At 43.5% G+C, this 25105-nt stretch overlaps 1 protein-coding gene across 1 annotated transcript in view; it reads right to left on the reverse strand.

Annotated features, from left to right (window-relative positions):
- Nucleotides 1-25105, reverse strand: part of pfkla (phosphofructokinase, liver a) — a 72049-nt gene that overhangs the window by 13815 nt on the left and 33129 nt on the right. The window contains 13 exon segments of the mRNA XM_052523299.1: nucleotides 1555-1719; nucleotides 7470-7621; nucleotides 8289-8377; nucleotides 8516-8586; nucleotides 9756-9811; nucleotides 9814-9901; nucleotides 10179-10242; nucleotides 11975-12039; nucleotides 12266-12391; nucleotides 14806-14898; nucleotides 18098-18193; nucleotides 23507-23615; nucleotides 23731-23775. Coding sequence (XP_052379259.1) covers nucleotides 1555-1719; nucleotides 7470-7621; nucleotides 8289-8377; nucleotides 8516-8586; nucleotides 9756-9811; nucleotides 9814-9901; nucleotides 10179-10242; nucleotides 11975-12039; nucleotides 12266-12391; nucleotides 14806-14898; nucleotides 18098-18193; nucleotides 23507-23615; nucleotides 23731-23775 — 1219 coding nt within the window.

A 25105-nucleotide genomic window follows, 5' to 3' on the forward strand; every position in this document is an offset into this window, starting at 1 on the left:
GTCTGAGATGGCACCCTGTGGCACTCTAGTGAAGACTGTTAGTCTGAGATGGCACCCTGGTGAAGACTGTTAGTCTGAGATGGCACCCTGGTGAAGACTGTTAGTCTGAGATGGCACCCTGGTGAAGACTGTTAGTCTGAGATGGCACCCTGGTGAAGACTGTTAGTCTGAGATGGCACTCTAGTGAAGACTGTTAGTCTGAGATGGCACTCTAGTGAAGACTGTTATTCTGAGATGGCACTCTAGTGAAGACTGTTAGTCTGAGATGGCACTCTAGTGAAGACTGTTAGTCTGAGATGGCACTCTAGTGAAGACTGTTAGTCTGAGATGGCACTCTAGTGAAGACTGTTAGTCTGAGATGGCACTCTAGTGAAGACTGTTAGTCTGAGATGGCACTCTAGTGAAGACTGTTAGTCTGAGATGGCACTCTAGTGAAGACTGCTAGTCTGAGATGGCACCCTGTGGCACTCTAGTGAAGACTGTTAGTCTGAGATGGCACTCTAGTGAAGACTGTTAGTCTGAGATGGCACCCTAGTGAAGACTGTTAGTCTGAGATGGCACCCTGGTGAAGACTGTTAGTCTGAGATGGCACCCTGGTGAAGACTGTTAGTCTGAGATGGCACCCTGGTGAAGACTGTTAGTCTGAGATGGCACCCTGGTGAAGACTGTTAGTCTGAGATGGCACCCTGGTGAAGACTGTTAGTCTGAGATGGCACCCTGGTGAAGACTGTTAGTCTGAGATGGCACCCTGGTGAAGACTGTTAGTCTGAGATGGCACCCTGGTGAAGACTGTTAGTCTGAGATGGCACCCTGGTGAAGACTGTTAGTCTGAGATGGCACTCTGGTGAAGACTGTTAGTCTGAGATGGCACTCTAGTGAAGACTGTTAGTCTGAGATGGCACTCTAGTGAAGACTGTTAGTCTGAGATGGCACTCTAGTGAAGACTGTTAGTCTGAGATGGCACTCTAGTGAAGACTGTTAGTCTGAGATGGCACTCTAGTGAAGACTGTTAGTCTGAGATGGCACTCTAGTGAAGACTGTTAGTCTGAGATGGCACCCTGGTGAAGACTGTTAGTCTGAGATGGCACCCTGGTGAAGACTGTTAGTCTGAGATGGCACCCTGGTGAAGACTGTTAGTCTGAGATGGCACCCGGTGAAGACTGTTAGTCTGAGATGGCACCCGGTGAAGACTGTTAGTCTGAGATGGCACCCGGTGAAGACTGTTAGTCTGAGATGGCACCCTGGTGAAGACTGTTAGTCTGAGATGGCACCCTGGTGAAGACTGTTAGTCTGAGATGGCACCCTGGTGAAGACTGTTAGTCTGAGATGGCACCCTGGTGAAGACTGTTAGTCTGAGATGGCACTCTAGTGAAGACTGTTAGTCTGAGATGGCACTCTAGTGAAGACTGTTAGTCTGAGATGGCACCCTAGTGAAGACTGTTAGTCTGAGATGGCACTCTAGTGAAGACTGTTAGTCTGAGATGGCACTCTAGTGAACTACTTTGGACCAGAGTAGGGAATAAGGTACTATGCCAGCAGCAGCCTGGTTCTCACCTTTAGGTCCTGGAGGTTGAAGGGGTCCTCGAAGATGTAAGCAGCGTCTGCTCCCACAGCGATACCGGCGTAGGTTGCCAGGTAACCACAGTAGCCTCCCATAGTTTCCACTACGAACACCCTTCTCTTGGTCCCTGTAGCCGACTGCTTAATCTTATCACAACTCTAAGAGAGGAGACGGACAGATGACAGACAGAGAGGGGAAGGTTAGAGACACAACTGAAAGGGTCAATCTGCAGTTCCTACATACATGGTTACACCTATAAACATGGTTACATCTATAAACATGGATACAATATGGTTACAACATGGTTACACCTATAAACATTGTTACAACTATAAACATGGTTACAACTATAAACATGGTTACAACTATAAACATGGATACACCTATAAACATGGTTACACCTATAAACATGGATACACCTATAAACATGGATACACCTATAAACATGGTTACACCTATAAACATGGTTACAACTATAAACATGGTTACAACTATAAACATGGTTACAACTATAAACATGGTTACAACTATAAACATGGTTACAACTATAAACATGGTTACACCTATAAACATGGTTACACCTATAAACATGGATACAACATGGTTACAACTATAAACATGGTTACAACTATAAACATGGTTACAACATGGTTACACCTATAAACATGGTTACAACATGGTTACACCTATAAACATGGTTACAACTATAAACATGGTTACAACTATAAACATGGTTACAACATGGTTACACCTATAAACATGGTTACACCTATAAACATGGTTACAACTATAAACATGGTTACACCTATAAACATGGTTACAACTATAAACATGGTTACACCTATAAACATGGTTACACCTATAAACATGGTTACACCTATAAACATGGTTACACCTATAAACATGGTTACAACTATAAACATGGTTACACCTATAAACATGGTTACAACATGGTTACACCTATAAACATGGTTACAACTATAAACATGGATACAATATGGTTACAACATGGTTACACCTATAAACATGGTTACAACTATAAACATGGTTACACCTATAAACATGGTTACACCTATAAACATGGTTACACCTATAAACATGGATACAACATGGTTACAACATGGTTACACCTATAAACATGGTTACACCTATAAACATGGTTACAACTATAAACATGGTTACAACTATAAACATGGATACAACATGGTTACAACATGGTTACACCTATTAACATGGATACAACATGGTTACAACATGGTTACACCTATAAACATGGATACAACATGGTTACACCTATAAACATGGTTACACCTATAAACATGGTTACAACTATAAACATGGTTACACCTATAAACATGGTTACAACTATAAACATGGTTACACCTATAAACATGGATACAACATGGTTACACCTATAAACATGGTTACACCTATAAACATGGTTACAACATGGTTACACCTATAAACATGGTTACACCTATAAACATGGTTACACCTATAAACATGGTTACACCTATAAACATGGTTACACCTATAAACATGGTTACAACATGGTTACACCTATAAACATGGTTACACCTATAAACATGGTTACAACTATAAACATGGTTACAACTATAAACATGGTTACACCTATAAACATGGTTACAACTATAAACATGGTTACAACTATAAACATGGTTACAACTATAAACATGGTTACAACTATAAACATGGTTACACCTATAAACATGGTTACACCTATAAACATGGATACAACATGGTTACAACTATAAACATGGTTACAACTATAAACATGGTTACAACATGGTTACACCTATAAACATGGTTACAACATGGTTACACCTATAAACATGGTTACAACTATAAACATGGTTACAACTATAAACATGGTTACAACATGGTTACACCTATAAACATGGTTACAACTATAAACATGGTTACAACTATAAACATGGTTACACCTATAAACATGGTTACAACTATAAACATGGTTACACCTATAAACATGGTTACACCTATAAACATGGTTACACCTATAAACATGGTTACAACTATAAACATGGTTACACCTATAAACATGGATACAACATGGTTACACCTATAAACATGGTTACACCTATAAACATGGTTACAACATGGTTACACCTATAAACATGGTTACAACTATAAACATGGTTACAACTATAAACATGGTTACACCTATAAACATGGTTACACCTATAAACATGGTTACACCTATAAACATGGATACAACATGGTTACAACATGGTTACACCTATAAACATGGATACAACATGGTTACAACATGGTTACACCTATAAACATGGTTACACCTATAAACATGGTTACACCTATAAACATGGATACAACATGGTTACACCTATAAACATGGTTACACCTATAAACATGGATACAACATGGTTACAACATGGTTACACCTATAAACATGGATACAACATGGTTACAACATGGTTACACCTATAAACATGGTTACAACTATAAACATGGTTACACCTATAAACATGGTTACAACATGGTTACACCTATAAACATGGTTACACCTATAAACATGGTTACAACATGGTTACACCTATGAACATGGTTACACCTATAAACATGGTTACACCTATAAACATGGTTACACCTATAAACATGGTTACACCTATAAACATGGTTACACCTATAAACATGGTTACACCTATAAACATGGTTACAACATGGTTACACCTATAAACATGGTTACACCTATAAACATGGTTACACCTATAAACATGGTTACAACATGGTTACACCTATAAACATGGTTACACCTATAAACATGGTTACAACATGGTTACACCTATAAACATGGTTACACCTATAAACATGGTTACAACTATAAACATGGTTACAACTATAAACATGGTTACACCTATAAACATGGTTACAACATGGTTACAACATGGTTACACCTATAAACATGGATACAACATGGTTACAACATGGTTACACCTATAAACATGGTTACACCTATAAACATGGTTACAACTATAAACATGGTTACAACTATAAACATGGATACAACATGGTTACAACATGGTTACACCTATAAACATGGTTACACCTATAAACATGGATACAACATAGTTACAACATGGTTACACCTATAAACATGGATACAACATGGTTACAACATGGTTACACCTATAAACATGGATACAACATGGTTACAACATGGTTACACCTATAAACATGGATACAACATGGTTACAACATGGTTACACCTATAAACATGGTTACACCTATAAACATGGTTACAACTATAAACATGGTTACAACTATAAACATGGATACAACTATAAACATGGTTACACCTATAAACATGGTTACACCTATAAACATGGTTACACCTATAAACATGGATACAACATGGTTACAACATGGTTACACCTATAAACATGGTTACACCTATAAACATGGATACAACATGGTTACAACTATAAACATGGTTACAACTATAAACATGGTTACAACTATAAACATGGTTACAACTATAAACATGGTTACACCTATAAACATGGTTACAACTATAAACATGGTTCCAACATGGTTACACCTATAAACATGGTTACACCTATAAACATGGTTACAACTATAAACATGGTTACACCTATAAACATGGTTACACCTATAAACATGGTTACACCTATAAACATGGTTACAACATGGTTACACCTATAAACATGGATACAACATGGTTACAACATGGTTACACCTATAAACATGGTTACACCTATAAACATGGATACAACATGGTTACAACTATAAACATGGTTACAACTATAAACATGGTTACACCTATAAACATGGTTACACCTATAAACATGGTTACAACTATAAACATGGTTACAACTATAAACATGGTTACAACTATAAACATGGTTACACCTATAAACATGGTTACAACTATAAACATGGTTACAACTATAAACATGGTTACACCTATAAACATGGTTACACCTATAAACATGGTTCCAACATGGTTACACCTATAAACATGGTTACACCTATAAACATGGTTACAACTATAAACATGGTTACACCTATAAACATGGTTACACCTATAAACATGGTTACACCTATAAACATGGTTACACCTATAAACATGGTTACACCTATAAACATGGTTACAACTATAAACATGGTTACAACTATAAACATGGTTACAACTATAAACATGGTTACACCTATAAACATGGTTACAACTATAAACATGGTTACACCTATAAACATGGATACACCTATAAACATGGTTACACCTATAAACATGGTTACAACATGGTTACAACTATAAACATGGTTACAACTATAAACATGGTTACACCTATAAACATGGTTACAACTATAAACATGGTTACACCTATAAACATGGATACAACATGGTTACACCTATAAACATGGTTACACCTATAAACATGGTTACAACATGGTTACACCTATAAACATGGTTACAACTATAAACATGGTTACAACTATAAACATGGTTACACCTATAAACATGGATACACCTATAAACATGGTTACACCTATAAACATGGTTACAACATGGTTACAACTATAAACATGGTTACAACTATAAACATGGTTACACCTATAAACATGGTTACAACTATAAACATGGTTACACCTATAAACATGGATACAACATGGTTACACCTATAAACATGGTTACAACTATAAACATGGTTACAACTATAAACATGGTTACACCTATAAACATGGTTACACCTATAAACATGGTTACAACTATAAACATGGTTACAACTATAAACATGGTTACACCTATAAACATGGTTACACCTATAAACATGGTTCCAACATGGTTACACCTATAAACATGGTTACACCTATAAACATGGTTACAACTATAAACATGGTTACACCTATAAACATGGTTACACCTATAAACATGGTTACACCTATAAACATGGTTACACCTATAAACATGGTTACACCTATAAACATGGTTACAACTATAAACATGGTTACAACTATAAACATGGTTACAACTATAAACATGGTTACACCTATAAACATGGTTACAACTATAAACATGGTTACACCTATAAACATGGATACACCTATAAACATGGTTACACCTATAAACATGGTTACAACATGGTTACAACTATAAACATGGTTACAACTATAAACATGGTTACACCTATAAACATGGTTACAACTATAAACATGGTTACACCTATAAACATGGATACACCTATAAACATGGATACACCTATAAACATGGATACAACTATAAACATGGTTACAACTATAACATTTCTCCAAAACAGTGGCAGGAGTCCAGTTTGTTATTGTTTCAACAGTAAATTGCACATTTAACTTCCTAACATATTAACTATTATGAGTCCTCTGTGTGGTGTTACTATGCACATTTAACTTCCTAACATATTAACTATTATGAGTCCTCTGTGTGGTGTTACTATGCACATTTAACTTCCCAACATATTAACTATTATGAGTCCTCTGTGTGGTGTTACTATGCACATTTAACTTCCTAACATATTAACTATTATGAGTCCTCTGTGTGGTGTTACTGTGCACATTTAACTTCCTAACATATTAACTATTATGAGTCCTCTGTGTGGTGTTACTATGCACATTTAACTTCCCAACATATTAACTATTATGAGTCCTCTGTGTGGTGTTACTATGCTAAAACAGGTCCTGCTGAAAGAACAGAGTTGAAGATGAAGGGGTCTAAACTTCTGGTTGGCCTCATGTTTTTAAATGGAGTTTATAGTGTCAATCTATATTCACGTGACATCTTGTTGTCAGAGACAACCACACTGGAAATGACCCATTGGGTTTTATTGTGTTTTATCTTTCATCAGATCAGACTGACCTCCATGGCAGCGTTGACAGCCGTGTCTGCCCCCAGACTGAAGTCTGTCCCGGGCACGTTGTTACTGATGGTGGCAGGGATCACCACCATGGGGATACACAACTCGTCAAAGCTACCGCGAGCATCACATAACTCCAGCACGCCCGTACGCCTGTAGAGAACACACACACACACGGCATCAGATGGTGTGGTCCTTCTGTAGCTCAGTTGGTAGAGCATGGCGCTTGTAACGCCAGGGTAGTGGGTTCGATTCCCGGGACCACCCATACGTAGAATGTATGCACACATGACTGTAAGTCGCTTTGGATAAAAGCGTCCGCTAAATGGCATATATTATTATATATTATTATTATTATCAGATGGAGGTCATTAACAGTCTCTATCTAGCGTGTATTATTTCAGAAATTATTCAATAGGAAAAGGAATACCTAGGATAGGATAAAGTAATCCTTCTCACCCCCCTTAAAAGATTTAGATGCACTATTGTAAAGTGACTGTTCCACTGGATGTCATAAGGTGAATGCACCAATTTGTAAGTCGCTCTGGATAAGAGCGTCTGCTAAATGACTTAAATGTAAACGTAAATGTAATGTAACACAGTCACATTGTTTCGTCTTTCTAACAGCTGACATGAACTTTAAAATGAAATAGTACATTACATTGTAGGAAGATCAAATAACAGAACATATGTGACTAAAACAACGTTTTGAGGAGGGAGGCCCTATAAAATCTATTATCTGATGCAGCACGCCATGTACGCCATTAGGGAATACTAACACCAATCTCAATATAATGTTCTGTTTTTGTCTGTAACTGGTACCTCAAATCCCCCAACGATCAGCAGAGCCTGGATATTATGCTTGTTGATGTTGTCCACGATCTTCTGCATGCAAGTACTGGGAAGGGTTCTGTGGAACACAAAGAACCCCCACAGCAAACCACAATTCAGGAGGACATCTTTCTCATTTTAAAAAGGACACACCAATAACCACATTGAGTACAAACTATCAACTGCTTTCCCTCCTAATCATCATCGTAAAACAGACCGTTTAGTCCCCAGAAGAGATCCACCCTGGCCAGTCCATCCAGCCACACCGTGCCATTCGATCTCTGTCACCTGGTAGAGGAAGAACACACATCATGCAATCAATATCTTTGTTGTCCCGATTTGAAAATGTGCAGTCAGAATTATAGTCAGTCAGTTCTCTCTGTCACAATTATCTCCACATGGATTATCAATTTTGAATTCCGTAAAGTGAGTGTGGAAGAAGTGAAGAAAATATTGTTTTCTATCAACAATGACAAGCCACCTGGGTCTGAACATTTGTATGGAAAATTGGAGGATAATAGCGGACGATACTGCCACTCCTATTTGCCATATCTTCCAAGCTAAGCCTACTAGAGAGTGTGTGGCTCTCAGGCCTGGAGGGAAGCTGAAGTCATTCCTCTACCTAAGAATAGTAAAGCCCCTTTACTGGCTCAAATAGCCGACCAATCAGCCGGTTACCAACCCTTAGTAAACTTTTGGAAAATATTGTATTTGACCAGATACAATGTTATTTTACAGTAAACAAATTGACAACAAACTTTCAGCTTATAGAGAAGGACATTCAACAAGTACAGCTCTTACACACATATCTGATAATTGGCTGAGAAAAATTGATGATAAAAAGATTGTGGGGGCTGTTTTGTAATGTAATGTTTCACTGGATCAGTCTGAAACGTTGCACACACTGCTGCCATCTGGTGGTCAATTCTAAATGGCACCTAAACTCCTTCGATTGTATGTCCTTTCTTTTGCATTTCAAACATGATTAAAGAAAAAGCATGTTTAAAAAAACTGATCAGATTTATAGAACATAATGGGACACCTTGAAAGACAATAGAGCATCTGAATACTGGATAATACTGCTGAATCAATCTGTCTCTCCCTCTTCATCCATCCCACTACTAGATAATACTGCTGAATCAATCTGTCTCTCTCTTCATCCATCCATCCCACTACTAGATAATACTGCTGTCTCTCTCTTCATCCATCCATCCCACTACTAGATAATACTGCTGTCTCTCTCTTCATCCATCCATCCTACTACTAGATAATACTGCTGTCTCTCTCTCCATCCATCCATCCATCCATCCATCCATCCATCCATCCATCCATCCTACTACTAGATAATACTACTGTCTCTCTCTCCATCCATCCATCCATCCATCCATCCATCCATCCATCCATCCATCCATCCATAGCATGTTTAGTGTCGTCTCCTAAAGAGACTATATCCTCACCGCTCCATTGGCCAACCCCTCGAAGCCGTCGTTGACAGAGTAGACCTTGTGACCGTGGCGAGCGCCACTCTGACAGCCGACCGGACCGCTGCATTCATCCCTGCTGCTGGAGCACCCACATTCAGCACCGCCAGCGTGTGGTTGCTCTGAAGAAAGATGAGACAGAGGAGTCCACAGCCATGTCATGGGAGTAATGTCTCACAGGGAATATTAAGGCTTCCGCGTGGCTCAGCATTCTAAGGCATCTCAGTGCAAGAGACGTCACTACAGTCCCTGGTTCAAATTCAGGTTGCATCACATCCGGCCGCACAATTGGCCCCAGGTCGTCCAGGTTTGGCCGGGGATAGGCCGTCTTTGTAAATAAGAACTTGTGCTTAACTGACCTGCCTGGTTAAATAACGGAACAATCTAATAATAGATTACCTTGGTAACAGCAGGCTTCTGAAAGGCAAGCAGTTTGTACATGTTCCAGTTGTTCTCAAAGCTCCTAAACAAAGAATAAATCATATTCAGAAAACATTTATCAAATGTTCTTAACATCACATTAATTATTTCATATTTACATACATACTCCATAATACCACACTGTTCAAAAAGCTGGGGTCACTTAGAAATATCTTTGTTTTTTTAAAGAAAATGATTTTTTTGGTCCATTAAAATGTCATCAAATTGATCAGAAATACAGTGTAGACATTGTTAATGTTGTAAATGACTATTGTAGCTGGAAACGGCTGTTTTTTAATGAAATATCTACATAGGAGTACAGAGGCCCATTATCAGCAACCATCACTCCTGTGTTCCAATGGCACGTTGTGTTAGCTAATCCAAGTTCATAATTTTAAAAGGCTAATTTATCATTAGAAAACCCTTTTGAAATTATGTTATGTGGCAAGCAGCAGGTCAGCCACCAGGGGGAGACTCGTTGAGGCCTGGTGACAGACGGAGGATACATCACTAAGCGATGGCTCCATCTGCTGGACGTGCCAGGTCTCCACGGGCTCGCCACCCAGGACTAATTGGGGCTGATGGGGAGTTGGTGAGTAATCAAGGGCTGATTTGGGGAGTTGGTGAGTAATCAAGGGCTGATTTGGGGAGTTGGTGAGTAATCAAGGGCTGATTTGGGGAGTTGGTGAGTAATCAAGGGCTGATGGGGAGTTGGTGAGTAATCAAGGGCTGATGGGGAGTTGGTGAGTAATCAAGGGCTGATTTGGGGAGTTTGTGAGTAATCAAGGGCTGATGGGGAGTTTGTGAGTAATCAAGGGCTGATTTGGGGAGTTTGTGAGTAATCAAGGGCTGATTTGGGGAGTTGGTGAGTAATCAAGGGCTGATGGGGAGTTGGTGAGTAATCAAGGGCTGATTTGGGGAGTTGGTGAGTAATCAAGGGCTGATTTGGGGAGTTGGTGAGTAATCAAGGGCTGATTTGGGGAGTTGGTGAGTAATCAAGGGCTGATTTGGGGAGTTGGTGAGTAATCAAGGGCTGATTTGGGGAGTTGGTGAGTAATCAAGGGCTGATGGGGAGTTTGTGAGTAATCATGGGCTGATTGTTCACCAGCTGTACAAGCCCCATAAAGCTGCCAGAAGGGCAGGACACAGGGAGGACTGGGGGAAGTCAGTTGGTCGAATTTCTGACCTGCTAGAGCTGCCCCGGTCAACTTTAAGTGTCCGATGGACAAAACTGGATTTGGTAGATGCCAGGAGAAAGCTACCTGCCCGAATTCATTGTGCCAACTGTAAAGTTTGGTGGTGGAGGAGGAATAATGGTCTGAATAATGGTCTGGGGCTGTTTCATGGTTCGGGCTAGGCTCCTTAGTTCCAGTGAAGGGAAATCTTAACTCTACAGCATACAATGACATGCGAGACGATTCTGTGCTTCCAATTTGGTGGCAACAGTTTGGGGAAGTCCCTTTCCTGTTTCAGCATGACAATGCCCCCGTGCACAAAGTGAGGGCCATACAGAAATGGTGTTTGAAATCGGTGTGGAAGAACTTGACTAGCCTGCACAGAGCCCTGACCTCAACCCCATCGAACACCTTTGGGATTGGATCGTCGACTATGAGCCAGGCCAAAACGCCCAACACCAATGCTCTTATGGCTGTTATAGCAGCAAAAGGGGGACCAACTCCATATTAATGCCCTTGATTTTGGGATGAGATGTTAAACAAGCAGGTACTTTTGGTCACGTGGTGTATCATATTCATAACATATTTGACATCTCTCACCTTCCTCTCAGTTGGATGGCTTCATCAAACCTCTTTTCATTCATGGCCTTCTGAACCTCTTTAGTCTACAGGCAAGACACACATCATATAATCGTCAGAATTCGATTTGTGTAAATCCCTCTCATTTACCCTCCCTCAAACAGTAAGACTGTAATGCTCTGTTGCAGAGTATGAGAGAGGAACTGTGAAAGGGATTAGATTTACAGACATGGACCAAAAACATTCAGGACTGTTTATTGTTAGGAGAATTTGTCAGTGGTTTGTCCCTTCTGAAACAGGATGATACCTCACCATCTGTACACACTCCACAAGAGGCAGGCGGACAGCCTGGTTTCCTGACAGGCCGATGACACAGGCTGGGGTCTCTGGAGTGGCCTCTAACAGAGCGACGACAGCCTCCACTCCCACCTTACTGCTCTGTGGAATTACAACAGGACAGGACTTAACACGATGGTGCTGCTGAGTACGGGCCACAGGGAGGTCTGTAGGCCCTTGGAACACCTATAACTGCCATTTCCTGCAATCTAGAGCCTGAAATTATAAAAAACAATATACAAAATAAAATAGTATTTCATTTCCTATTTTAAATAACATAGTGGCGCAGCCAGTCCACAAGCTGGTACAGCGCCACTCTTACATTCTGAACCTTGCATTCACTATGATCTAAAGGAACATCCCACTACTCCAATCTAAACCGAACAGCACAGGGGATCCAGTACAGTAGGAGCCTCCAGTACAGTAGGGGAGTCCAGTAAAATACAGTAGGGGCCTCCAGTACAGTAGGGAGTCCAGTACAATACAGTAGGGCGTCCAGTACAATACAGTAGGGGAGTCCAGTCCAATACAGTAGGGAGTCCAGTCCAATACAGTAGGGGCCTCCAGTCCAATACAGTAGGGGCCTCCAGTCCAATACAGTAGGGACCTCCAGTACAATACAGTAGGGGCCTCCAGTACAATACAGTAGGGGCCTCCAGTACAATACAGTAGGGGCCTCCAGTACAATACAGTAGGGGCCTCCAGTACAATACAGTAGGGGCCTCCAGTACAATACAGTAGGGGCCTCCAGTACAATACAGTAGGGGCCTCCAATACAATAGGGGCCTCCAATACAATAGGGGCCTCCAGTACAATAGGGGCCTCCAGTACAATAGGGGCCTCCAGTACAATAGGGGCCTCCAGTACAATAGGGGCCTCCAGTACAATAGGGGCCTCCAGTACAATAGGGGCCTCCAGTACAATAGGGGCCTCCAGTACAATAGGGGCCTCCAGTACAATAGGGGCCTCCAGTACAATAGGGGCCTCAGTACAATAGGGGCCTCCAGTACAATAGGTGAGTCCAGTACAATAGGTGAGTCCAGTACAATAGGTGAGTCCAGTACAATAGGTGAGTCCAGTACAATAGGTGAGTCCAGTACAATAGGTGAGTCCAGTACAATACAGTAGGTGAGTCCAGTACAATACAATAGGGGCCTCCAGTACAATAGGGGCCTCCAGTACAATAGGGGCCTCCAGTACAATAGGGGCCTCCAGTACAATAGGGGCCTCCAGTACAATAGGGGCCTCCAGTACAATAGGGGCCTCCAGTACAATAGGGGCCTCCAGTACAATAGGGGCCTCCAGTACAATAGGGGCCTCCAGTACAATAGGGGCCTCCAGTACAATAGGGGCCTCCAGTACAATAGGGGCCTCCAGTACAATAGGGGCCTCCAGTACAATACAGTAGGTGAGTCCAGTACAATACAGTAGGGAGTCCAGTACAGTAGGTGAGTCCAGTACAATACAGTAGGGAGTCCAGTACAGTAGGTGAGTCCAGTACAGTAGGTGAGTCCAGTACAGTAGGGGCCTCCAGTACAGTAGGGGGCCTCCAGTACAGTAGGGGGCCTCCAGTACAGTAGGGGGCCTCCAGTCACAGTAGGGGCCTCCAGTACAGTAGGGGGCCTCCAGTACAGTAGGGGGCCTCCAGTACAGTAGGGGGCCTCCAGTACAGTAGGGGCCTCCAGTACAGTAGGGGCCTCCAGTACAGTAGGGGGCCTCCAGTACAGTAGGGGGCCTCCAGTACAGTAGGGGGCCTCCAGTACAGTAGGGGGCCTCCAGTACAGTAGGGGGCCTCCAGTACAGTAGGGGGCCTCCAGTACAGTAGGGGGCCTCCAGTACAGTAGGGGGCCTCCAGTACAGTAGGGGGCCTCCAGTACAGTAGGGGGCCTCCAGTACAGTAGGGGGCCTCCAGTACAGTAGGGGGCCTCCAGTACAGTAGGGGGCCTCCAGTACAGTAGGGGGCCTCCAGTACAGTAGGGGGCCTCCAGTACAGTAGGGGCCTCCAGTACAGTAGGGGCCTCCAGTACAGTAGGGGGCCTCCAGTACAGTAGGGGCCTCCAGTACAGTAGGGGGCCTCCAGTACAGTAGGGGGCCTCCAGAACAGTAGGGGGCCTCCAGTACAGTAGGGGGCCTCCAGTACAGTAGGGGAGTCCAGTACAGTAGGGGCCTCCAGTACAGTAGGGGCCTCCAGTACAGTAGGGGCCTCCAGTACAGTAGGGGCCTCCAGTACAGTAGGGGCCTCCAGTACAGTAGGGGCCTCCAGTACAGTAGGGGCCTCCAGTACAGTAGGGGCCTCCAGTACAGTAGGGGCCTCCAGTACAGTAGGGGGCCTCCAGTACAGTAGGGGGCCTCCAGTACAGTAGGGGCCTCCAGTACAGTAGGGGCCTCCAGTACAGTTGGGGCCTCCAGTACAGTTGGGGCCTCCAGTACAGTTGGGGCCTCCAGTACAGTAGGGGCCTCCAGTACAGTAGGGGCCTCCAGGGAGAGTATAACAAGTGTTAAGGAGCTGAACTCACCAGCACCCGGTCGAAGGCGGAGGGTGTTCCCCCTCGCTGTACATGACCTAGGACTGTCACCCGGGTGTCATAGCCCAGCCTCTTCACAACCAGCTACAAACAGACATGAGACAGAGACAGTCAGAGAATAGACATGGAGAGAGGATCAGTCAGTCAGTCAGAGAATAGACATGGAGAGAGGATCAGTCAGTCAGTCAGAGAATAGACATGGAGAGAGGATCAGTCAGTCAGTCAGAGAATAGACATGGAGAGAGGATCAGTCAGTCAGTCAGAGAATAGACATGGAGAGAGGATCAGTCAGTCAGTCAGAGAATAGACATGGAGAGATGATCAGTCAGTCAGTCAGAGAATAGACATGGAGAGGAGCAGTCAGCCAGTCAGTCAGAGAATAGACATGGAGGAGCAGTCAGTCAGTCAGAGAATAGACATGGAGGAGCAGTCAGTCAGTCAGAGAATAGACATGGAGGAGCAGTCAGCCAGTCAGTCAGAGAATAGACATGGAGGAGCAGTCAGCCAGTCAGTCAGAGAATAGACATGGAGGATCAGTCAGTCAGTCAGAGAATAGACATGGAGGAGCAGTCAGTCAGTCAGAGAATAGACATGGAGGAGCAGTCAGCCAGTCAGTCAGAGAATAGACATGGAGGATCAGTCAGTCAGTCAGAGAATAGACATGGAGGAGCAGTCAGTCAGTCAGAGAATAGACATGGAGGAGCAGTCAGTCAGTCAGTCAGAGAATAGACATGGAGGAGCAGTCAGCCAGTCAGTCAGAGAATAGACATGGAGAGAGGAGCAGTCAGCCAGTCAGTCAGAGAATAGACATGGAGGAGCAGTCAGTCAGTCAGAGAATAGACATGGAGAGAGGAGCAGTCAGTCAGTCAGAGAATAGACATGGAGGAGCAGTCAGCCAGTCAGTCAGAGAATAGACATGGAGGAGCAGTCAGTCAGTCAGAGAATAGACATGGAGAGAGGAGCAGTCAGCCAGCCAATCAGAGAATAGACATGGAGAGAGGAGCAGTCAGCCAGTCAGTCAGAGAATAGACAGGAGAGAGGAGCAGTCGGTCAGGAAATAGACATGGAGAGAGGAGCAGTCAGTCAGTCAGTCAGAGAATAGACATGGAGGAGCAGTCAGTCAGTCAGAGAATAGACACGGAGAGAGGAGCAGTCAGTCAGTCAGAGAATAGACATGGAGGAGCAGTCAGTCAGAGAATAGACATGGAGAGAGGAGCAGTCAGTCAGTCAGTCAGAGAATAGACATGGAGAGAGGAGCAGTCAGTCAGAGAATAGACATGGAGAGAGGAGCAGTCAGTCAGTCAGAGAATAGACATGGAGAGAGGAGCAGTCAGTCAGCCAGTCAGAGAATAGACAGGAGAGAGGAGCAGTTGGGCAGGAAATAGACATGGAGAGAGGAGCAGTCAGTCAGTCAGTCAGAGAATAGACATGGAGGAGCAGTCAGTCAGTCAGAGAATAGACACGGAGAGAGGAGCAGTCAGTCAGTCAGTCAGAGAATAGACATGGAGGAGCAGTCAGTCAGAGAATAGACATGGAGAGAGGAGCAGTCAGTCAGTCAGTCAGAGAATAGACATGGAGAGAGGAGCAGTCAGTCAGAGAATAGACATGGAGAGAGGAGCAGTCAGTCAGTCAGAGAATAGACATGGAGAGAGGAGCAGTCAGCCAGCCAGTCAGAGAATAGACATGGAGAGAGGAGCAGTCAGTCAGTCAGAGAATAGACATGGAGAGAGGAGCAGTCAGTCAGTCAGTCAGAGAATAGACATGGAGAGAGGAGCAGTCAGTCAGAGAATAGACATGGAGAGAGGAGCAGTCAGTCAGTCAGTCAGAGAATAGACATGGAGGAGCAGTCAGTCAGTCAGAGAATAGACATGGAGAGAGGAGCAGTCAGTCAGTCAGTCAGAGAATAGACATGGAGAGGAGCAGTCAGTCAGTCAGGCAGGGAATAGGCATGGAGAGAGGAGCAGTCAGTCAGTCAGAGAATAGACATGGAGAGAGGAGCAGTCAGTCAGTCAGAGAATAGACATGGAGAGAGGAGCAGTCAGTCAGTCAGAGAATAGACATGGAGAGAAGGAGCAGTCAGTCAGTCAGAGAATAGACATGGAGAGAGGAGCAGTCAGTCAGTCAGAGAATAGACATGGAGAGGAGCAGTCAGTCAGTCAGAGAATAGACATGGAGAGGAGCAGTCAGTCAGTCAGAGAATAGACATGGAGAGGAGCAGTCAGTCAGTCAGTCAGAGAATAGACATGGAGAGGAGCAGTCAGTCAGTCAGTCAGTCAGAGAATAGACATGGAGGAGCAGTCAGTCAGTCAGTCAGAGAATAGACATGGAGAGGAGCAGTCAGCCAGAGAATAGACATGGAGAGAGAAGCAGTCAGTCAGTCAGTCAGGGAATAGACATGGAGAGAGGAGCAGTCAGTCAGTCAGAGAATAGACATGGAGAGAGGAGCAGTCAGCCAGAGAATAGACATGGAGAGAGAAGCAGTCAGTCAGGGAATAGACATGGAGAGAGGAGCAGTCAGCCAGTCAGTCAGAGAATAGACATGGAGAGAGGAGCAGTCAGCCAGCCAATCAGAGAATAGACATGGAGAGAGGAGCAATCAGCCAGTCAGTCAGGGAATAGACATGGAGAGAGGAGCAGTCAGCCAGTCAGTCAGAGAATAGACATGGAGAGAGGAGCAGTCAGCCAGTCAGTCAGAGAATAGACATGGAGAGAGGAGCAGTCAGCCAGCCAATCAGAGAATAGACATGGAGAGAGGAGCAGTCAGCCAGCCAATCAGAGAATAGACATGGAGAGAGAAGCAGTCAGTCAGTCAGTCAGGGAATAGACATGGAGAGAGGAGCAGTCAGTCAGTCAGGGAATAGACATGGAGAGAGGAGCAGTCAGCCAGAGAATAGACATGGATAGAGGAGCAGTCAGTCAGTCAGTCAGTCAGAGAATAGACATGGAGAGAGGAGCAGTCAGCCAGCCAATCAGAGAATAGACATGGAGAGAGGAGCAGTCAGCCAGCCAATCAGAGAATAGACATGGAGAGAGGAGCAGTCAGCCAGGAAATTGACATGGAGAAACGAGGTCAAGTCAGCAAAGGGAACACAGATGTTTATATAGTCATGGGATGCATCCTGTTCTCTTTATAGTGCACTACAAAGGGAACAGGGTCAAATTTGGGACGCATTGTCATGGTCCCACAAAGTATAATAAGTCACTATGTGATTAATACTGATGCAGTTTATCAGGGTTTCCTACAAAGACAGAGGCACACGGAATGAGCTGTTTAAAGACGTACATCCTTGACGTAGCTTGAAGAGATCGGTTCACCAGCTCTGTTGATGGCCCCTTCAGCGATGATTACTATGTTCAGTCTGGAGCCCTTACTGCGACTCTGCACACAAACACATCACACACACATCATACTGCTATATTACTGACACCCTGCACACACACTACACCAGTGTCTTTCAGTGTATTTGGCTGTTCAGAACAGAATGGAAAAGAACAAAACAGAATATAGAACATAATATAGAACATAATATAACAAAGAACAGAATATAATAGAACAGAATATAGAATATAACAGAACAGAATATAGAATATAACAGAACAGAATATAGAATATAATAGAACAGAATATAATATAACAGAATATAGAACTCTGCTTCTTGGTCACCTCCCTGACAAAGGTTCTTCTCCTCCGATTGCCCAGTTTGGCCGAGCAGACAGCTCGAGGAAGAGTCTTGGTGGTTCCAAACTTATTCCATTTAAGAATGATGGAGACCACTGTGTTCTTGGGGACCTTCAATGCTGCAGAAATGTTATGGTAGCCTTCCCCAGATCTGTACCTCGACACAATCCTGTCTCTGAGCTCTACTGACAATTCCTTCGACCTCATGGCTTGGTTTTTGCTCTGACATGCACTGTCAACTGTGGGACCTTATATAGACAAGTGTGTGCCTTTCCAAATCATGTCCAATCAACTTATTCTAAAATTGAATTTACAATTATAATAAATAAGGCTTTAACGTTAAAAAAATGTGAAAAAAGTCAAGGGGTCTGAATACTTTCCGAATGTACTGTCTAACAGGATCATATCAAATGTATTTATATAGCCCTTCTTACATCAGCTGATATCTCAAAGTGCTGTACAGAAACCCAGCCTAAAACCCCAAACAGCAAGCAGTGCAGGTGTAGAAGAGGATAGAATATATACTGAACAAAAATATAAATGCAACATGCAGCACTGAGACACGTGAAGGTGGTAAATGAGCTTTTAGTGGCGTCAGACCTTTGTGTCTGTCCTCCCCGACCTGCTGCTTTGGTTTTGTTACCTTTTTCCCCCTTTTTAGTGAAATGGGTTACTGAGAGAACATGGCAGGCCCCTTAGTGCTGCTTTTTAGTGATATCCAAATGGGTTACTGAGATGACTTAGAACATGGCAGGCCCCTTACTGCTGCTTTTGACAACATCAACCACCACATTCTTCTGGAGAGAGTGGAAAACCTAATTGGTCTACACGGACAAGTTCTGGCCTGGTTTAGATGGCAACAGTCAGAAAGATATTAGTTAGTCTCTGTGGATGGTTTGTCTTCTGACAAATCAATGGTAAGTTTCGGTGTTCCTCAAGTTTCCATTTTAGGACCACTATTGTTTTCCCTATATATTCTACCTCTTTGCGATGTCATTCGTAAACACAATGCCACTGCTATGCCGACGACACACAGCTATTCATTTCGATGATGAAGTGATGAATCCCCAAAACGCTGGACCCTGACCTCTCTTTTGACAAACACATCAAGAATATTTAAAAGGGCAGCTCTTTCCATCTTCGTAAAATTGCAAAAAAACAGAACTTTTCTGCAAAAAAATGATGCAGAAAAGCTTATCCATGCTTTTGTCACTTCTAGGTCAGACTACCCGGATAAAGCACTAAATAAACTTCAGTTAGTGCAAAACACGGCTGCGAGAATCTTGACTAGAACCAAATAATGTGATCATATTACTCCAGTGCTAGCCTCCCTACACTGGCTTCCTGTCAAAGCGAGGGCTTATTTCAAGGTTTTACTGCTAACCTACAAAGCATTACATGGGCTTGCTCCGACCTGTCTCTCTGATTTGGTCCTGCAGTACATACCTACACTACGGTTTCAAGACGCAGGCCTCCTAATTGTCCCTAGAATTTCTAAGCAAACTGCTGGAGGCAGGGCTTTCTCCTCTAGAGCTCCATTTTTATGGAATGGTCTGCCTACCCATGTGAGAGACGCAGACTCGGTCTCAACCTTTAAGTCTCTATTGAAGACTCATCTCTTCAGTAGGTCCTATGATTGAGTGTAGTCTGGCCCAGGGGTGTGAAGGTGAATGGCAAGGCACTGGAGTAACTAACCACTCTTGATGACTCTGCCTGGCCGGTTCCCCTCTCTCCGCTGGGATTCTCTGCCTCTAACCCTATTACACGGGCTGAGTCACTGGCTTTCTGGTACTCTTCCATGTCGTCCCTAGGAGGGGTGCGACACTTGAGTGGGTTGAGTCACAGACGTGATCTTCCTGTCCAGTTTTGCGCCCCCTCGGGCTCCTGCGGTGGAGGAGATCTTCCTGGGCTAAACTCAGCCTTGTCTCAGGGTAGTCAGATGGTGGTCTGTTGATATCCATCTAGTGGTGTGGGGGCTATACTCACCCTGGTCTCAGGGTAGTCAGATGGTGGTCTGTTGATATCCATCTAGTGGTGTGGGGACTAGACTCAGCCTGGTCTCAGGGTAGTCAGATGGTGGTCTGTTGATATCCATCTAGTGGTGTGGGGACTAAACTCAGCCTGGTCTCAGGGTAGTCAGATGGTGGTCTGTTGATATCCATCTAGTGGTGTGGGGACTAGACTCAGCCTTGTCTCAGGGTAGTCAGATGGTGGTCTGTTGATATCCATCTAGTGGTGTGGGGGCTATACTCACCCTGGTCTCAGGGTAGTCAGATGGTGGTCTGTTGATATCCATCTAGTGGTGTGGGGGCTATACTCAGCCTGGTCTCAGGGTAGTCAGATGGTGGTCTGTTGATATCCATCTAGTGGTGTGGGGACTAGACTCAGCCTTGTCTCAGGGTAGTCAGATGGTGGTCTGTTGATATCCATCTAGTGGTGTGGGGGCTATACTCACCCTGGTCTCAGGGTAGTCAGATGGTGGTCTGTTGATATCCATCTAGTGGTGTGGGGGCTAGACTCAGCCTGGTCTCAGGGTAGTCAGATGGTGGTCTGTTGATATCCATCTAGTGGTGTGGGGACTAGACTCAGCCTGGTCTCAGGGTAGTCAGATGGTGGTCTGTTGATATCCATCTAGTGGTGTGGGGGCTATACTCAGCCTGGTCTCAGGGTAGTCAGATGGTGGTCTGTTGATATCCATCTAGTGGTGTGGGGGCTATACTCAGCCTGGTCTCAGGGTAGTCAGATGGTGGTCTGTTGATATCCATCTAGTGGTGTGGGGACTAGACTCAGCCTGGTCTCAGGGTAGTCAGATGGTGGTCTGTTGATATCCATCTAGTGGTGTTGGGACTAGACTCAGCCTGGTCTCAGGGTAGTCAGATGGTGGTCTGTTGATATCCCTCTAGTGGTGTGGGGACTAGACTCAGCCTGGTCTCAGGGTAGTCAGATGGTGGTCTGTTGATATCCCTCTAGTGGTGTGGGGGCTATACTCAGCCTGGTCTCAGGGTAGTCAGATGGTGGTCTGTTGATATCCCTCTAGTGGTGTGGGGGCTATACTCAGCCTGGTCTCAGGGTAGTCAGATGGTGGTCTGTTGATATCCATCTAGTGGTGTTGGGACTAGACTCAGCCTGGTCTCAGGGTAGTCAGATGGTGGTCTGTTGATATCCCTCTAGTGGTGTGGGGTCTATACTCAGCCTGGTCTCAGGGTAGTCAGATGGTGGTCTGTTGATATCCATCTAGTGGTGTGGGTACTGTGCTTTGGCAAAGTGGGTGTGGTGATATCCTGCCTGGTTGGCCGGAGCCACAGTTTCCCCCGACCCCCACCCCCATCTCAGCCTCCAGTATCTATGCTGCTATAGTCAATGTGCCGGGGGGCTGGGGTCAGTCTGTTCTATGTGGTGTAATTATGTCGTCTTATCTGGTGTCCTGTGTAAATGTGTAAATGTGTTCCCTCTCTCTCCCTCCCTCTCTCTCTCTCTCTCGACCTCTGAATGTTCAGCTATGAAAAGCCAACTGACATTTACTCCCGAGGTGCTGACCTGTTGCACCCTCGACAACCACTGTGATTATTATTATTTGACCCTGTTGGTCATCTACGAACGTTTGAACATCTTGGCCATGTTCTGTTATAATCTCCTGCTGGTCATCTATGAACATTTGAACATCTTGGCCATGTTCTGTTATAATCTCCTGCTGGTCATCTACGAACGTTTGAACATCTTGGCCATGTTCTGTTATAATCTCCTGCTGGTCATCTATGAACATTTGAACATCTTGGCCATGTTCTGTTATAATCTCCTGCTGGTCATCTATGAACATTTGAACATCTTGGCCATGTTCTGTTATAATCTCCTGCTGGTCATCTATGAACATTTGAACATCTTGGCCATGTTCTGTTATAATCTCCTGCTGGTCATCTATGAACATTTGAACATCTTGGCCATGTTCTGTTATAATCTCCTGCTGGTCATCTATGAACATTTGAACATCTTGGCCATGTTCTGTTATAATCTCCTGCTGGTCATCTACGAACGTTTGAACATCTTGGCCATGTTCTGTTATAATCTCCTGCTGGTCATCTATGAACATTTGAACATCTTGGCCATGTTCTGTTATAATCTCCTGCTGGTCATCTATGAACATTTGAACATCTTGGCCATGTTCTGTTATAATCTCCTGCTGGTCATCTATGAACATTTGAACATCTTGGCCATGTTCTGTTATAATCTCCTGCTGGTCATCTATGAACATTTGAACATCTTGGCCATGTTGTTATAATCTCCACCCGGCACAGCCAGAAGAGGACTGGCCACCCCTCATAGCCTGGTTCCTCTCTAGGTTTCTTCCTAGGTTCCTGCCTTTCTAGGGAGTTTTTCCTAGCAACCGTGCTTCTACATCTGCATTGGTTGCGGTTTTAGGCTGTGATTCTGTATATCACTTAGTGACATGATGTTAAAAAGGCAGTATAAATACATTTGATTGATGTAATAAGTGTTGGTCTCATGTTTCATGATCTGAAAAGGAAAATCCAAGACATTTTGAGGACGAGTATTTCTGTCTGTAATATGGCCCCTTTGTGGGGAAAAAACTCATTCCGATTGGCTGGGCCTGGCTCACCAATGGCTACGCCCCTGCCCAGTCATGTGAAATCCATAGATTAGGGTCTAATGAATTTTAAAAAATTGACCCATTTTCTGATATGAACTGTAACTGAGTAAAATATTAGAAATGGTTGCATCAATTTGTTCCGTGTAGAATATAATAAAATAGAATAAAATAGAACAGGATAGGATATAACAGTATAGAATAAAATAGAACAGGATAGGATAGAACAGTATAGAATAAAATAGAACAGGATAGAACAGTATAGAATAAAATAGAACAGGATAGGATAGAACAGTATAGAATAAAATAGAACAGGATAGGATAGGATAAAATAGAACAGGATAGAACAGTATAGAATAAAACAGAACAGGATAGAACAGTATAGAATATAGAACTAGTCCCAGTCTCACATGCTCCAGGCGGGCACACATGTGGTCCTCCCAGCCCTCTAATGGTGGAGCCTCTGGGATGAAGAGCCAGTCTGCTCCGGAGGCCAGAGCAGACACCAACGCTAGATACCTGTGGAGAGAGAACGTTAATGGAATGGCCTGTTTTAAAGAGGTCACAGAGGACACAGTCATACATAACAACGACCCTAAAATAACACAACATTAACGTGTGGAACTTAACTTACCCACAGTGACGTCCCATGACCTCCAGGACAAATGCACGCTGGTGGCTGTAAAATAAACTCTTTACTCAGAACTGATTTTAAAAGCAATTTAGTACAAACCACATTAATGTTGTCATTGAATTGAAGAGTTGAACTTACACACGCTGCTGCTACTCTGTTTATTATATATCATGATTGTCTCGTCACTTTACTTTCAATGCTGCAGAAATGTTTTGGTATCCTTCCCCAGATCTGTGCCACGATACAATCCTGTCTCTGAGCTCTACGGACAATTCCTTCGACCTCTTGGCTTGGTTTTTGCTCTGACATGCACTGTCAACTGCCTTTCCAAATCATGTCCAATCAATTGAATTTACCACAGTTCGACTCAATCTCATTGTAGAAACATCTCAAGGATGATCAATGGACCTGTGCTGTCCCACAGGATACACCTGAGCTCAATTTCAAGTCTCATAGCAAAGGGTCTGAATACTTATGTAAATAAGGCATTTGTTTTAACCTCTTTGGGCTAGGGGGCACTATTTCCAAGTTCGGATGAAAAGGGTGCCCAAAGTAAACTGCCTTTTACTCAGGCCCAGAAGCTAGGATATGCATATTATTAGTAGATTTGGATCAAAAACACTCTAAAGTTTCTAAAACTGTTAAAATAATGTCTGTGAGTATAACAGAACTGATTTGGCAGGCGAAACCCCGAGGACAAACCATCCAGGGAAACTTTTTTTTTAGGTCACTGTTTTCAATTTCGTTTTCTATGGGAATCCCTATTTATGAGGAACCTGCTTGCAGTTCCTAGGGCTTCCACTAGATGTCAACAGTCTTTAGAAATTGGTTGATGTTTTTCTTTTGAGAAATGAAGAAGTAGTCCTGTTCTTTCCATGTGTCACTCAGATGGACTCAAGTCTTTTGACCTGCATGTTGTTTTTTCCCATATTGAACACAGTATAATATAATAATATATGCCATTTAGCAGACGCTTTTATCCAAAGCGACTTACAGTCATGTGTGCATACATTCTACGTATGGGTGGTCCCGGGAATCGAACCCACTACCCTGGCGTTACAAGCGCCATGCTCTACCAACTGAGCTACAGAAGGACCACATATCCCGTCTGCAATTTGATCGATTATTTACGTAAGGTTGGATTAGGAACGTTGTTTGAAATGGTTGGACCAAGTTTAGATACTTTGTAGGCATGTTGGGCGAGTTGAAACCGCCAAATAAATTGACATTTTTGGGATATAAAGAAGGAATTTATCGAACAAAAGGACCATTTGTGATGTTTCTGGGACATTTTGGAGTGCCAACAGAAGAAGATCTTCAAAGGCATTAAATATATCGCTATTTCTGACTTGTGTCGCGCACCTGCCTGGTTGAA

The sequence above is a fragment of the Oncorhynchus keta genome, chromosome 7, assembly GCF_023373465.1.
Source record: "Oncorhynchus keta strain PuntledgeMale-10-30-2019 chromosome 7, Oket_V2, whole genome shotgun sequence".
Classification (NCBI taxonomy): Eukaryota; Metazoa; Chordata; class Actinopteri; order Salmoniformes; family Salmonidae; genus Oncorhynchus; species Oncorhynchus keta.